Source organism: Pelodiscus sinensis, chromosome 19, assembly GCF_049634645.1.
Source record: "Pelodiscus sinensis isolate JC-2024 chromosome 19, ASM4963464v1, whole genome shotgun sequence".
In the NCBI taxonomy this organism is placed as follows: domain Eukaryota; kingdom Metazoa; phylum Chordata; order Testudines; family Trionychidae; genus Pelodiscus; species Pelodiscus sinensis.
The window spans coordinates 18,511,257-18,527,555 of NC_134729.1; the positions used below are offsets into that span (position 1 = coordinate 18,511,257).

The 16,299-nt window shown below is 59.7% G+C and overlaps 1 protein-coding gene across 3 annotated transcripts in view; it reads right to left on the reverse strand.

Moving 5' to 3' along the window:
• The window catches only part of LOC102447113 (yjeF N-terminal domain-containing 3), a 57,729-nt gene extending 41,725 nt beyond the window's left edge, over positions 1-16,004 (reverse strand). The window contains exons 1-5 of one of the 3 annotated variants that reach the window (XM_075902801.1): positions 15,832-15,991; positions 15,143-15,221; positions 14,789-14,860; positions 12,301-12,370; positions 7,508-7,745 (exon numbers count right to left, since the gene is read on the reverse strand). In XM_075902801.1, the coding sequence (XP_075758916.1) occupies positions 7,626-7,745; positions 12,301-12,370; positions 14,789-14,860; positions 15,143-15,221; positions 15,832-15,934 (444 nt within the window). In that variant the 5' untranslated portion in view covers positions 15,935-15,991 and the 3' untranslated portion in view covers positions 7,508-7,625. Of the gene's footprint in view, positions 1-2,814; positions 3,034-4,247; positions 4,616-7,507; positions 7,746-12,300; positions 12,371-14,788; positions 14,861-15,142; positions 15,222-15,831 lie in introns of those variants that run through there. The other 2 variants (XM_075902802.1, XM_075902800.1) reach the window with 2 other exon arrangements.
• Positions 16,005-16,299: the final 295 nt, after the last annotated feature.

The window sequence follows — 16,299 nt, forward strand, 5'->3', positions numbered from 1 at the left end:
AGCTGCATTTCCACCAGGCCACCCGGCTGGGGTAGCGCTGCTGCAAGAGCAGCTCCAGCCTCCTAGCACGGACCCAGGTGCAGCGTCTCACCCGGAACAGCATTAAACCCCTCACGCCCGGCCCTTCCTTCCCCCTGGAGGGACAGCGCCTGGTTCTGGCCCCGGGAGCAGAGCGCCCTGTAGGCCGCAGACACGGTTCCACCCGGCCCGGCGCGGAGAGGCCCCCCGGGAATACGTGGTAATGATGCCCCGGGCCTGTTGATTAGATCCAGGCTGATGAATCACACGGCTCCAGCCTGCCAAGGTCCTGGTGCCAGGGCCTCAGCTGAGCAGAGCTGCAAGGAGCGGGACACGCTCGCTGGAGCCTTGCCCAAGGCCGGTTCACCCAGGGCTCAGCTGGGGCGGCAGAGCAGGTCCTTGTGGGGGGAGGAGGGGAGAGTCTGTCCCCTGCTGAGCCCCCCTGCGCCACCGCCCCGCGTGGAAGAGACCGTAGCCCCGGATCCTGCCCAGAGCGTCGGCCGGCAGCTGCAGCGCTGCCCTGGCTGCGCCCAGCCCCCTCTGTACCTTGGATGGCTCCCAGGGCCCAGCCCAGGGGGACGAACAGCTGGGAAGGCGCCCCGGGCTCCCCTGGGCCCAGGGGGGGTGGTTGGCAGCCGGCCTCATGCTGCTACTCGGAGCATGACAACCCGGCGCGGGCCGAGACGCAGCATCACCAGGGGAAGCGGCCTCCTTCCCCGGCACCTGGCACCGCCGCCAGGGCGGAGAGATGCGGCGCCAGATGGAGCAGGTGGCTACGGGAAAGGCTACGGGCTACATAGCGTGTGTATGACTGGCTGGTTAGCGTGTGTATGACCGCGCAGCGACGGGGAGCCGGGCCCTGTCAGCGGGGAGCCGCAGTCTCTGCCCCAAAGAGCCCGTCCTCTGACCAGTCAAAAGGGGGACACTGAGGCACCCAGAGGGATGCCCAGGGTCAGCCAGCGGGTGAGTAGCAGAGCTGGGAATGGGACACGGGGCTCGTTAGCCAGCAGCACTGACCGCTAGGCCAGATGGCCGCCTCCCTTCCGCCTCCCTTTCGGCATGACCTTTGACTTGCTCTGGAGGGCTAGCAGCCTGGAAGCAACATCCCTGCCCCGGCTCGCTGGGGTGGAGTCCTGCCTGGAGGGCGCCGGCCTCAAATCCCCCACAGCCAGCTGGGAGGCTGAAGAGGCAGCTGCAGGCCTGGGGCACTCCGCAGGGCCCCGCTCCCGCGGACGAGGGGTGCGAGGTCCTCGCCCCTGCAGCCCCCCCACAAGGGCGGGGCCGTTCAACTCGCCCTGGGCAGCCAGTTCTGGGGACCAGGCAGCCTGTGCTCCCCCCACCCCATCGGCTGCAGCGACAAGGGCTCCTCTCCCCCCGCCGCAGCCTCTGCACGCAGGGTCGTCTTCCGCCTGAAGCTTGGGAGGGGGGTGGAGCAGCATTGGGGGCCCCTCTCGGGAAGGAGCTGCCCGCCCCAGCAGGCAGAACTGGCCAAGGGGGAACAGAGACCAACCCAGGGCAGGGCCAGCCAAGTCTGGCAGCCCCTAGGCCGGAGACCAGTCCCCCGGCCCAGCCCTGGACAATGTGGTGCGGGAGAGATTCATTTCCAGGGGTGCTCGGCCAGGACGGGGGTTCCCCCTTGGGCAGGCTGAGGCCAGCTGGCCCGACCAGAGGATGCTCTGAGCTGGGTCTCCCACCCCATTGCAGAGGGACAGCGGGGAGGGGAGGAAGGGGGGACTGTGGGTCACAGTGCGGAGGCTGAGGGGCCAGGATTGCAGTGGGCCAGCCGCATCGGCACGTCCCGGACCCAAGCGCCCCGGGGTCTCTCTCTCCTCCCGGGGAGGAGGGCCAGGCACACCGGGGAGCGGGCTGCAGGCCGGAGCTGACGCGTCCGCCTCGCCTCCACGGCCCCGCAGCCAGAACCGAGCCGGACGGGCTCAGCCAAACCTCCCCTCCGGCCGGAGAAGGGAAGCCCCCTTGGTCCTAGTACCCCTCTCTGGGCACCCCCCGGTGATCCGAGCCTCCGCTCTCCTCCAGAGCAGCGGCCTGGGCACCTCCCCAGCCCTGCTGAGCCGCCGCGCGGACACACGGGACACGAGGGGCTCGAACCCGCGGCCCCAGGTGGCGGCACTAGGGCCCCGGGACCTGTCAGCTGCAGAAATCGCCCGCGCCCGCCACCGAGGAACCCACGAGGCTCGGCGGCACGAGGGCCAGCCCGGAGCAGCGGGGGGAGCGCGGGGAACGGCCGCCGGCTGCCCCCCAGCTCAGCCCTGCCCAGCTCGAGAGGGGACCAGGGACAGCAGCAGCCCGCGGTCGCCTCCACGGTTCCCTCCCGGCCGGTGGCTCAGGGGAGCATCTGCCTGCCCCTGTGCATGGAACCGGGGGCCGGGGGGTCTGCAGGGGGCAGCGGGGCGGAGCTGCGACTCCCCACGCCCGGGAACAGGGGTGGCGGGGCCCCTGGGGCAGAGGGCGGCGCCTTCTCTTCTCCCCCCGGGGAACAAACCCTCCAGCATCCCTCGGGCTCCGGCCCCTCCTTGCGGGTCCGGGCCCCGCCCCCCCCCCCAGCCCTCCCCCAGCCCCCCCCAGCCCCCCCCAGCCCCCGCGCCCGGCGGAACCGAACGGGGATCCCGCTCCCCACGCGAGAAAGGGGCGCGGGCAGCCCCCCCCCCCCCGCAGAAACTTTCCCTGCCCACCCCGGGGCTGCCGGCTCCCAACTTCGTGGGGGGGGGGTCCGGCTCCCCCTCGTGGCCTCCCCCCGGGCGCAGGGACCCGTCCCCGGTAGCCCAGCCGCGCGCTCACCTGAGATACCGGAGCGGCTCGGGCTGCTCCTCGCTCCGCGTGGCCGGGCAGCTCATGTTCCCTGGCTCAGCACCGGGCAGGGGTGCTGCTGCTCCCCGCCTGCCTTGGCTCCCAGCGGCCGGAACTCCCGGGCGGCGGCTGCTGCTGCTCCGCTGCTTGACGGCTCCGAGCGCACAAGCCACCTTCCCGGAGCCGGAGCCAGTGAGGAGCCAGCGGCGGCTGCAGGCGAGGGGGGCGATTGGTCGGAGGCAGCAGCGGCAGCCCCTGCGCCCAATGGGAAGCGGGGAATCGCTTCACCCTTTCCTGCCCAGGCGGCCAGCCAGCAGGTTCAACAAGTCCCGGGGGTTCGCTCTTTCCATGGGGAGCGGCCCAGGCGGAGTCGTGGCCACCCGAGGGCGCTGGGGCGGGACGAGCTGGCAGGTCTCAGCCGGGTCCTGCCAGCACAAGGCCTGGACAGGGGGGCTAAGAGCCAGCTAAGATGCAAGAACTAGGCTGCATCCACAGGGACAGGCAGGAAGTGGCACCTGGAGGGGCGCCTGCATCGAGTGGCCTGTTCCCCACCCGCCAGTGAGTGTGGGGGCAGCTGGAGCACAGACAAACAAAAGGACACATTGCTTCACTCAGCGCACAGACAACCTGTGGAACTCCTCGCCAGAGGACGTGGGGAAGGCTAGAACTTTCACAGGGTTCAAAAAAGAGCTAGCGAGATTCACGGAGGTGAAGTCCAGCAACGGCTATTAGCCAGGATGGGTAGGAATGGTGTCCCGAGCCTCTGTTTGTCTGGAGGTGGGTGACGGGAGGGATCACGTGGGGACTCCCTGTCGTGTTCCCTCCCTCTGGGGCATCTGGCATCGGCCGCTGTCGTCAGACAGGACACGGGGCTGGATGGGCCTTTGGTCTGACCCAGTCTGGCCGTTCTTATGCAGCCCGGCGCTGGCTTCACCCCCACACGCACCAGGGCAGGAGCTCAGCAGATTGCAAAGCGCCTCGCCAAGAGCTGTCCCCAGGCCCCAGTGTCACCCCTTTGGCCGGAGCGGGGTCACTCCCGACGGGCAGCAGCTGGCCACTCCAGGCCCCAGGGAGGTACCCAGCACAGACGTGGCAGGAGAGGTCACTGGGGTCAGGCAAAAGCAGGAACCTCCCTTCCCTGCCGCTCAGCCCCGCTCGGGAGGCCTGGGCACGGTTTGCAGGACAGAGACCACTGGCCATTTCCTCGGCTGCCGCCCAGGACCTCAGGGCACCTGCTGAGCCAGGGAGAAGCCCCCTGGAAGGGCCCTTTCCAAAGCCCAAGATGTGCACAGGAGCCAGAGCAGCTCAGCTGGTGAAGGCGCCCACCCCCCACAATGCCCCCAGCGGGGTGCTGCCCTCCCTGCGCCCCACAGCCACCCTGAACTGCGACACTCCGCCCCCCCCCCACCAGCTGAGCTGCTTACCGAGCTCCTCCAGCTCCCCGCCGGCTTCCTTCCCTCGGCGGCTGCAGGACGGGCTTCCGGCTCTGCCCAGGAAGGCGCTATCTTCTCTGCAGACCCAACCCCCTCCCCCCAGAGGCAATGACCCTGGGGCAGCTCCTGGTCTCTCCCACTGCCCTGGGGCACAGCAAGAGCTCTTCTGCCTGGAATCAGCCTCTATTAAAACCAGGCAGAGCCCCAGTTGGTCGACTCCAAGGAGTCAGGCTGCCCCCCGGGGAAGAGGCGTAGCTGGGTCTGCAGAGAAAATCTCTCCCGCACAAACGGGAGGGGAATTGGCAGAGGGGAAGTGGCTGCCTGGACAGCTCAGAGCGGACAACCTCCCTGCAGGCTGTTTCGGGAGCCTGGCCTGCGTACCAGCCCCTTGCGCAGGGTGTGAGCTTCACCCGGCTCAGACCAACCCTGCCTACACTTGCACACAGGCGGCAGGGTCAGCCGGCTACCACCCACCCACCCACCCACTCTGCCCTGGAATGAGGTATCCCATAGCCCCGCTGTTGACGTAGCCCCAGCCTTCTGAATTAGCGCAGCCACCCGCCACAACATCAGCATGATGGGCTGGCCAGGGGCAGAGGTCTCCCCTCTGGGTCCCTAGTGTGGGGGCAGTGAAGTGAAGCCCATGGAGATGCATCTGTGGGATCCAGACATTGCGAAGCACTCAAAGGGCAAGCTTCGTGGACCACAGCTGAAAGGCAGCCTGGCACCCACCTGGGACAGCGCCTCCTGCTGGGAAGGGTGGGTAAAACAGCAGCTCCCACTAGGAAAGGAGGCCACGGCAATAGACACCCTGAAAAAGCAACAAGAGGGTGGAGGGGAGGCGAGGGAGCAGGATTAAACTGAATTTTAAAGAGCCTGGTTTTCAAAATTCATTGTCTGATTGCAGGCAGCTGCAAAGTCATCGCACCCAAGCCCCGGGGTTCTCGGGTTCTCAAGGCCGTGCTAAAATGCACCTCTTAGCGAGGTAGGTTTGGAACGGCTCTTTCCAGAGTTTGCACAAAACAGCCCTCCCTTCCGAGCCCCCTCGCAGGTCTTTAATAACCCAACAACGGCCTGCGCTGCAGTGCCTAGAAGCTAAACGGCCGGTCAAGCCTAGTTATTTTCTTCCATGCCGATCTGCCTGCGGTTAAGCACGCGCATAAATTCAGTCTGCCGGCGTGACTTTCCCCCGCTCTCTCATTAGCTTCTGGCCCTGTTGTTTTCAAGGGAGGCGTTAATCAGGCAGCTGGAGAGAGACATGCGGTTCCTGGACCTGATCTAGGTTACTTGTTAAAGCTGCTAGAGTGAGGAACTGGAAGAGGAGCTTGTTTTATTTTGTTTTTTGCCCCTGCCACTTTCTTCAGTTTCACTTTCTGCCCAGTTGGTTCTGCAGACCAGTGGGGGGGGGGGGGGGGGAATCCCAGGGCTGCGCTGAGTGGGAGCCCCTCCATGCATTTTACACCCCCCCAGCCCAAAGGTACAAGGCCAGCTGCTTTCACCACTAGGACCCTGGTTTGCAATTCAGGCAAGCTGCATTCAATTTCTGGATCTGAAACAGATATTCCAGGGAAGCCTGGCTTACATCAGTGATAGGCAACCTGCAGCCCATGGGGGCTGCTCATGTAGCTCACGAGACATTTTGTTTGCTGTCGCCCATGTGCCGGGTTGCCAGATTCTGCTGGCTTTCCATCCACATGGGTTTTTTACTACCAGTATTAGCGAAGTGTCTCACGCACAAAGCAAAGGCCCAGGAGGTGAGGGTTGTGTTGAGTGACGGAGAGCGGCTCCAATGCCCTGTGTGCAAACCACACACCCTTCAAATTCCAGGCACGCAAGCACAGTGAGCAAAACCACCCTATCCCAGGAGACCGTTTTGGTTCTGACAATCTTGCGGGCCGCTGAGATGGAGGGCCGTTCATGCGCCTGCTCACTAGCCTAGCCGACCCAGCACTGACTTACGTCATGCAAATCTCTCTGGCCCTGATCCTCAAAGGCAGTTAGTTACACGATCCTTGTCGATTTCAGCGGGAGTTAGAAACGTAAATGCCTTGTCCAATGTGGGGGTCTGTGCCTAGGCAAAATGAAGACAGTGCTTCTCCCCCACCTCGTACTTCCCTCCTGGGTGTAGAAACTGCAAGTTTGCCAGGCAGGGACTCACTCTCAGCTGACAGCTCTAGACACTACACACCCACACCCACCCACCCACCCCACCTCCCCCCATCACTTGGCTTCTAGGATAGATCTTCAAGGCACTTACAGACATGACTCAGTTTGCTACTGGAAGTGTTTTCGTAGCTGCCTTGAGGATTTCCTTCCACGGCTAGTCCCATTTTGCCCAGGAAAAATTAGAAATACGTAGAGGGCTGTGCCAGAAAGTTCCCCTCAACCCAAGAAGAATTTCAGGTGGACATCTCAGGCAGGCGGGGAACACCGCAATTCTCATTCTCCTCCAGGAAAGAGGCTGAAGGTTGTAGAGGCCCAGGGCACAAGAGAGCTGGGCTTTTGAAGGACATGGGAGAAATGAAGCTCTTTGATTGATCTTTGCTGACGCTGGAAAGAGGAGCTTCTCCCCTGGAGGGGCTTGGAAGACGGAGCCGCTGAAAACAAGCCCCGGGGGACCATGGCCAGGAAGGGAGAGTGTCACCAGCTCTCACATGAATTGCTCTTAGTGAGCAAGAGCAGGAGATCCCGATTGTGGGGGGACAGGAGCCCACTTCACTAGGCACTGCCCAGACCCCTCCTCAGAGATCATGGCCCCAAAGATACTATGTTCTAGCCAGCCAGCACTGAAAAGGAAAATCTGCCCACCTGCCCGATCCCCACTTGACAGACAGACCAGAAGGACAGATGAGCGGGCAGATTTTGCTCTGGCTCCCAGGGAGGTGGTTTTGCTGCAGGAGGAAAGCCGCCTCCCCGGGAGCTGGGCTAGCAGGCGCTGGCGGTCCCGCTGCCGGGAAGGCTTTGCTGTGCACTTCGCTGTACAAAGTTTATTTAAGCTTTATCCTGCAGAGCCGGCGGCATGTGACCGTGGCGATTTTCAGTGACACGGTTACCTATTTAACCGACTTTTGACATCCCTGCTCCTGAGTCCCAGCCCAGTACCTTAGTGACACAGCAGCCTCGCTCCAGGGCTCTTGTGCGCAGGAGATCCCTGGGCGAAGGCCCCAGTAGCTAATGGGGCTGGACAGAGCCAGGCACGAGACAGCTGTTGAGAAAACAAACGTGCACACACACACACACACACACACACACACGTTTCCACCAGACTTTAATGTCACACATTTTGCACGCCTGGCCTTTGAGTGCAGACAACGCTACTCGTGCGGTAACTGGCGGAACCCGCAGGCTGGGGCGAGTCCTGGCCCAGCGTCAGACATACCACTGCAGGCCGTACTTCTCGTTGTGCAGCTCGCTCATAGGCCGCAGATAATAGAGCTCGTCCGTGGTTGGAGGAACCCAGCGGTCTGTGTGCCATGGCAACTCCCCCACCTAGAGAGAGAGAGAGAGTTACTGCAGCTCTGGGCGAGGGAGGTTACATTTAGTTTAATCAACTCATCGACCAGTTGATGGATTTTTCCGACAACGGGTCGATAAGCAGGGGAGCTGCAGTGGGGTTAGCTCCTGACCCCGGGAGCTAACCCCGCTGCCGCTCTGCCTTTTACATGTATTAACAGCTGGCAGCTGATTGCCAGCTCGCCCTGGGTCCCCACCACCCCGGCTGCAATTCTGCTTTTTAAGTCTATTATGAGCTGGCAGGATCTTAATACATTTAAAAAGAAGAGGCGCAGCACCCGGTCCCTGCTACCCCGCCTCCCCTGCAGAGACGGTGCTGGGGGGAACCGATTATCGACAACAGCCGCTCCCCGAGTTACAACCACCTCCACTTCCGACCACCCGTGCTTACAACCAAAGCGGTCGTAAATGTGGATCTGAGTTATGAACAGCGATTCGCGCTTACGAACAGCGCAGTCGCCATGTAACTCTATAGGATCTGAGTTACGAACACTTCGAGTTACGGACCAAGTGTTGGTTCGTAACTTGGGGAGCGGCTGTAATTGATACAAATTGCATCGACTATTCAATTAACCAATTAATCAAAATTTAACATCCCTACTTCCAATCCTAGGGGTGTGTCTAGACTACAGGGTTTTGTCGACAAAAGTGGACTTTTGTCCACAAAACTATACCTGCGTCTACACTGCTGCCGAGTTCTGTTGACATAACGTTGACAGAACTCAGCAGTTTTGTCGACGGCGGTAAACCTCATTCTATGAGGAAGAATGCCTTCTGGCGACAGAGTTCTGTGGACAGAAGGCGTTATTGCATCTACACTGTCCTTTGCGTCCACACTCTGTCGACAAAGCAGCTTGCTTTGCTGACAGAACTGGATGCAGTCTAGACGCTCTTTGTCGACAGTATCTGTCGACAAAGCCTCTGTCAACAAAAGCCTGTCGTCTAGACGTACCCTCTGATTCTATGATGTGGGGGATGCTAGATCTCACAATCCACAGCAGCACAGGTTCTCCCTGGATCCGCAGGAAGCCAGCCATCTAGAAACTAGGCTCTAGAGTTCAGGAAAGAACCCGGGTCCCGGAGGTCTGAGCGCCTTCTGCCAGGAAGTCACAGAGGCATTGCCAGAGAAGTAGAGGAGGTTCCAGCACCACAAATGGCTTTGGCCAGGGTGGCACTACAAAGATAACTAGCTCTTTCCTGACGTTGTTCGATTAGGGTTTTACCAGTTAGAGCAGGGGTGAGAAATCATTTTTGATGGGGGGGGGGGGGGGGGGGGGGGGGGGGGGGAGGCATTCCCAAGATTCTGGAAAGTGGGCGAGGGCTCCCCTCTTCCATGGTATTAATGGAGGGAGTGCGGGGTCTGGGATGGAGGTAGGGTACAAAAGGGAGCTTGGGGTAAAGGATTGGGGTGCAGGAGGGAGAATGGAGTCTGGGAGGGAGGTGGGTGTGACCTAAGGCAGGGAACTGGGGTGCAGGGTTTTGGGATGTGACCTAGGTAGGGGGATTGTGATCTGAGGTGCCAGATCTGGGAGGGGTTTGGATGCATATGGAGTAGCAGGGCAGGAGGAGGGGGCAGAGGGTTGGGGAAGGGAGGGGCTGAGGTGCCAGAGGCAGATTCTCGCCAGCAGACTTACCAGCCTGCCTGCCCACTGAGCTAAAGGCCTGCAGAGCTTAAAATGTGTCTGCCTGCTCGGCCACGTGCTTGAGCGAGTGAGCAGGAGGGTTGTGCTTTGTGGCTGCCTGTTATTCAAACACACAGCTCCCATCGGTCAGTGTCTGTCCAGAAACCAGCCAATGTGATTGTGCTGGGGGCGGGAGCAGCATCTGAATCCCCCACCGGAAACAAAGAGAAAGCGCCAGGAGCTGCATTTCTGAGAGGTGCGTGGGGCAAGAAAGGGAGCCTGCCTGGGGCTCCCCACTGCCTCTGCAGGCCGGATCTGGTGGCTTGGCAGGCCGGATGTGGCCCGTGGGCCGTATTTTGCTCAGGCCTGAGTCAGAGAAAGAGGAAGACAAGCATACAGCAGAGCACACACTCATGGTGTTATCAGAATTGCTTTGCTCCTATTTATGGTCCTGATGCAAGATCTGTTCTGCAACTGCATTCCAGAAGCCTGGAAGCTAGAAATCTCAGTGATCGGAAATGTACCGGCTCCACGGCGTTAGCAACTCCACACAAGGACTGGGATCTCGTTCCACCCAGACAATTGTTCTGTTTTCCTGCATTACCCTGGCTTTGACGTGCGTATCAAACTGCTCTTGGCACCAGACCGTTGATGAGGAGCACGACCTCTTGCTCAGCACTGAATGCCAAACCCCACACCCACGAAGAGACGCGTGTCGTACGAGAATCTTTGAGGATGGAGGATGAGAGAATGGGGTTTCCATACTGAACTTCAGTGGGTTCGTCCATCACCTTGGAGCGTCTTGACCCTTTTGAGGTACTCTGATGCCCTGGGAGCAAATGCAGATCTTCACTTCATCAGATCCAGTCTCACATGAAGCATTAGGAAGGGAGCTGTTTGCAGGCTGCCTCGCATCATGCAGATTAGACAAGACAGAATAGAGAATCTCTGTTGAATCTCTATTTAACTCCCTGACGGGGGGGTTCCAAAGCGGATGAAGAGAGGCTGGTCTCAGTGGTGATGGATGGCAGAACGAGGACCAATGGTCTTAAGTTTCGGCAGGGGAGGTCTAGGCTGGATATTAGGAAAAACTCTTTCAGTAGGAGGGTGGGGAAGCGCTGGGATGGGTTCCCTAGGGACGGGGTGGAATCTCCATCCCTAGAGGTGTTTAAGTCCCGGCTTGGCAAAGCCCTGGCTGGGTTGGTTGAGTTGGGTTGGTCCTGCCTTGGCCAGGGGGCTGAACTTGATGACTCCTGAGGTCTCTACCAGCCCTGGGATTCTACGATTCTCTTTCAGGAGAGAAGCGAGCCTAGAGCCGTTCTGAAGTCTGTTCTTTGAACCGGGCTCAACAGAGATTTCTGCTGACTGCTAAGAAGGCCTCGGGATTGAAACAGGGCCGATGCCTTGGAGGTTACCAGATGGACCTCTAGAATCCACCGACTCCTGAGGCGACAGGGTGGCGAGGAATCCTGCCTCACCTGGGATGAAGAGGACTTTGCTGTCGGGGGTTCTGGGGTCAGTGCCAAGGTGGCAAGGCCGGCAATGGAGAGGTTTGTGGAGAACGTCTCTGACTCTGGAGCACTGGTGCAGGGAAGGAGATGGTCACAGAGCACGAACAGGAGGCCTGTGTGCATCTTGATGCCAAGAGGTGTCAGTTGCTACAAGGCAGATGGTTCCCTGCTCTGTCTCTTCTCCACAGGCTGCTGCTTTGGCAGCACTGGCTGCTCAGAGCTGGCACCAGATGGCACCTCATCTGTAACCCTCGAGGAATGTCTCCTTAGAGTGGGATTGACAGGGTGACCTTTCCCTGGCAGGGAAGAGAGGTTTCCTCCTCTGACGGTCTGAAGGTGCTGCAACAGTCACCAGAGAGGAGGCAGACCTCCTGGAGCTAGCGAGTGCTTCATTCGGAGAAGTTTCAGTCCAGCCTCCATCCTTCCAAGACAGGTCTTTAAATCCCTCAGTCCTTACACTTTGGCAGGGCAGCTCAAAGACCCATTGTTACAGCAAAAAGCATCCTGGCAGGGTCCAAACCTGGGCCCTTCGGTATCACCGAGAGGGGTAACAGACCGAAAATGGGCTGTGGTAAGACTGGAGAGAGACATAAAACAAAACAAAGGAGACCCTAAGAGACTTGCTAGGCTGAGAAAGGCGGGAAGCGGAGAATCAGCAGATGTGCAATGAGCCGCAGGCGATCAGGAGGGAGCAGAGTGGGGGCAGGCCTGGGCCGTCCTGTCTGTCAGAGTTTGGAGGCAGAAGCTGCTGCCCTACACAGGCCCAAGGACACGGCTTTGCATTCTGCAGTGGGCAGCACACGGGCGCGCACACATCCTACTGGGGAGGACTCCCAGGGATGCACGTCAAAGAGGAATTTGCCACTGCTGGCCGCACTAGGAACCAAGAGGATTTCAGTTTGAGCTCCCCGATGGAATCTCAGCAGGTGTCTCGCGAACGGCAGTGACCCTCACAAGCGGAGACCCTGCATGTGCTGCAAACACCCCGCTGGCACATTAATGTCCATGTGTCCTCTAGATCCACTTTTCCTCTAATTGCATTTGCTCCTGTCCTATGGACCAGGACTCCAGGCTGACTAGGCTCAAGTGTTGATTCCACTTTGCTCAGCATCAGCTGTGCATGCTCCCATTCACACCCTGCCCTTGGAAGGAAACCTGGCACAAACGCCTTCCTTCAGAGAGGTGTCACCTGGGCCTGCTGAGGAAACCTTAAGGCAGACGGGATCGTCCTGCTGAATGATTCATTTCTACCCCGGTTACAAACAGCCTTTGGGAGACTCATTACAAGCCACCAATTCGTGCACTATGATCTGGTGTCAGTGACTTCCACCAGCTTTCCTGCCATCCCACCCTCCGCCCCCAGACTGCCCTTTGTTACCAGCATGGCCAGGCACAAACCTTCCATCCAGGAACATCTTTCATGATTTTGGCTTCCTCTTCGAGGTTCTCCCGTAATAGCCGCAGGGTCCTTAAACGGAAAGAAAAGCCTGTGTCGTTCAGTACTTTCTGATCCAGACAATCTCGTCTGCACCATGCAGGGGTCAGATAAAATAGCCTTTACACCCTCAGCTGGCCCTCGAGTTTGATTCAGAGGCTATTGGGCTGTGACGGGCCACGTTTTAAGGAGGCACGGTAGGCCATTCCATCTGAAGTACTCGCACCCTCAGGGAAGTTAGCACTGGCAACTGGGAGAGATTTAACCAAGGTCTCTGCAGATAACTGGGTGCACCTCGCATTGGGCACAGAACCCTGGCACCGCAGGCCTGGGTGCCACAAAGAGGCACTGCTTTTGCAGCCAGAGACTTTACTCCACAAGCGTCTGTAGCAATCTGAGGTCTCGCAAAGCAAGAGACCTGCCAACAGCCTTTGAGGAGACAAAGCAGAGCCTCGTCTCAGTTAACAGAGACTCCTTCGGTGCAGGAGCGTTTCAAACTTTTTTTCTCCTCACCCAGTTGAAGAAAATCGTTGATGCCGTGACCCAACATAACTTGATTTGAGGGTGAGCTCGGGGTGGAGCTGAGGATGGGAGCTCTGGGGCGTAGGAGGGGGCTCCAGCCCTGGGGGAAGAGGAGGTCAGGGCTGGGGCAAGAGAGCAGCAGCTCCTGCTCAGCAGTGCAGTGGGGGGGGGGGGGGACCCTAAGGCAACTTCCTGCCTCTCCTGGCACCGCAGACCATGCTGCGCCCCAGAAGCAGCCAGCAGCCAGCAGCAGGTTCCTAGCCAATGGCTCCTAGCTAGTGCTTGGGGCAGGGGCAGTGAATGGAGCCCTGTGTGCTCCCCACCCCACCTAGGAGCTGGGCCTGCTGCCGGCCGCTTCTGGGGCACGGTGCCAGGACAGGCAGGGAGCTGCCTTAGTACCCCCTCCGGTCACCAGACTGCCCTGCAGCAATGAGACCCAGGGCCCGACATTCCATGACCCACTGCTGGGTCGTGATCCATAGTTTGAAAACTCCTGCACAAGTGTACGAGGCTGGCATGGGTCTTCAGTCGGCCTCCAGAGTGCAAGGAGCCTTACACAGACTGAGCCCTGCCCTGAAGAGCTTCCAGCATAAAAGACAAAACAGAATATTGGAGGCCTGAGGGAATGGCTACAACAAATAAGCAAAATCAGTGAGCTCGCATCCTGCATGAGGATGTTAAATTGTGGTTAACTGATTAGTCGAGTAGTCGATGGAATTTCCATTGCCCACTTGACTAGTCGACAGGCACTTCCACATTCCTCCTTTGAAATGTACAAGAGCCCCCACATTTCAAAGCCACAGCACCCTAATGGAGCCTGGGGTCAGTGGGAGATTAAGAGACCCCAGCTGACCTCGAGCTCCACAGCACTGCCCCTTTGAATGCCGCTTCCACAGTTTAAAGGGGGCAGCCGCCGCACAGCTGATCCCCAGGTCAGCTGTACAGTGCTGCTGCTTTGAAGTACCCTTTCTCCTCCCTCCCCCCCTTTGCTGCCTCTGATAGAGGCAGCAAAAGGGAGGCGGGGGGGGGGGGGAGAGATTGACCAGTCCTTAACATTCTTAATTATGCACAAACTTTGGGATTTCCAGCCACCCTGCTCACTCACGGCTACCCCAGTCCTCCACACTTGCCACTTAGCAGATGAACCTAAGGGGATGACTTGGCTTCTTGTCACCCTTCCATCTCCTGACTCTGAGGCCTCTGGGAATAAGGCAGAAGCTTCCTTCCCACCTCATTAAATCTGGAACTCCAGTCCCTCCATGGTGAATGAGGCAGTGCCAGTTAAAGATGGAAGCAACTAGTAGACTATCCGATAAGCACAGTGGCTGGCAGCTCTGAATATGTTGAAAAAGCACAAGCACAGCAGGTGGACCAGGTGTGAGCCAGGACAGCTGATTCTTGGCTTGCACCCAGTCCCCCTGCTGCGCTTCAGCCTTTAAAATGTATTAAGACCCTGGCGGCTCTTTAAAACGTATTAAGGCAGAGCCACTTATCAACTAATTGACTAGTCAATGGGAATTCCATCGACTAGTCCATTAGCTGATTAAATGCCATTTAACATCTCTAGTGCCAGTCGTACGCGGTTCTCTGGTGCAACAAAAAAAGACGGCATTGCTCTCTGTAGGGGGATAGAGCCTGCAGCCCTTACAGATACCAGGACATCAGCAACAGTGAATAGTCATTAAGGATACTGAGGTATCCTGGGTCTTTATGCAATAGCTAGCAGGGACATGCCGGAGCTGCAAGGTGGTAACAGTGAGCCAGTAAGTGCAAGATCCTACTCTCCCTGGACATGACTGTCAGTCACCAAAAGGCCCACCCCGAAGCAAAGGGCGAGCAAATCAAGTCAATAGGGTGGCACGTGGAGATAGGTACTCTGAATCCAAAGGAACACCCTCAGGAAGTGAGTGAGGGGGGAAACGCACTTACCTTCTGTCTGACTCTGCTTGCAGAAGGGGCATCAAAGCGATACGGGTTTCCAACTCCTCAATGAGCAGACGCCTGGTACCAAAGATAAGGTGTGAAGAGTGGATTTCTTATCTGGGTAAGCAAAGGACCATTTCTGTACCTTCATGTCAAACGCGCCTGTGCTTAGAACACTAGGCTACTACACAGCTCAGCTGTCATAAGGCCATCGGCAAGATCTCCCAACCTTCTGTAATACACAGCAATCATCATACTATGCAAATACGGGAGAACAAGCCCGTTTACTGGGATCAGCAGCCTGCACACTCAAGTCAGGTGGACCGGGGAAGGACACGCAGCCACAGAACAGACATTTACCTCCTCTCTCTGTTCCACTTCACCAGGGTGTAGTAACCCATGAGCAAGCTGCCAATGCCAAGGGCAAACAAGCTGTAACCTACCAGAACAAAAAAGGGAGATTAACTGGGTAGCCCTGGGTCGGAGCTTCCCTTTGGTGGCTCAGCCCCCCCCAGCAGAGAGCTATGGTAACAGTCCTGAAGCTCGGTGGAGAGGGGGGAATGAGGGGGGCACAAGGTGATAACACAGGAGGGGAGGACAGACAGCAAGGCAGTACAGAAGTGGGGGTACCCAGAAGTGGGGGTGGTGCTAATGAGGCCTCAGCTGGAGCATCGTGTCCAGTTCTGGGTTCCCCCATTTCAGGAAGGAGGTGGAGAAATTGGAAAAGATCCAGAGAAAAGCCACAACAATGATTAGAGATCTACCAGGACCCCCAGGGAGGAATGGGGGGGCAGGGAATGGGGAGCCCCCGGGGGTGGGGGAGCATCGCATGGGAAGGGGGGCGGGGCATGGCGGGGGGCGGGGCGCTCAGAGCCCCCCGGGGGGCGGGGCATGGCGCTCAGAGCCCCCCGGGGGGCGGGGCATGGCCGGGGGGCGGGGCGCTCAGAGCCCCCCGGGGGGCGGGGCATGGCGGGGGGCTCAGAGCCCCCGGGGGGCGGGGCATGGCGGGGGGCGGGGCGCTCAGAGCCCCCGGGGGGCGGGGCACTGACCCGAGAGCCCCCGGCGGGGCAGGTGCCGCTTGTAGTCGATGGGCCCGTAGCCGCCCGGGGGGGCCATGTCCTGCTTCACCTTCACCAGCCGGGCCGCCGCCATCCTGGCCCCTGCCGCCCGGCGCGCGCACGTCACTGCCGGCCCGCCGCCGCGCGCTCCCGGAAGTGACGCACGGACGCTGCCGCCACCTGCGGCGTGAGGGGGGGGGGGAGAAGTGCCTCTAGTCACGTGACAGGCGCGGTGGCTCCGCCGCCTTAAAGGGCCAGTAGATCCGGCCCCTTCCCCCCCCGCCGAGCCCCAGGAGTCCGGCCCCGCCCCCGCGCTCACCACTAGCCCCCCCTCCCCCCACAGCCAGGGAGAATCTACCCCGCCCCCCCCGCTCTAACCACTGGACCCCACTGCCCCCCCCCCGTGCCAAGGAGAGATCCCAGGAGTCCGGCCCCGCCCCCACCCGATCCCCTACGTCC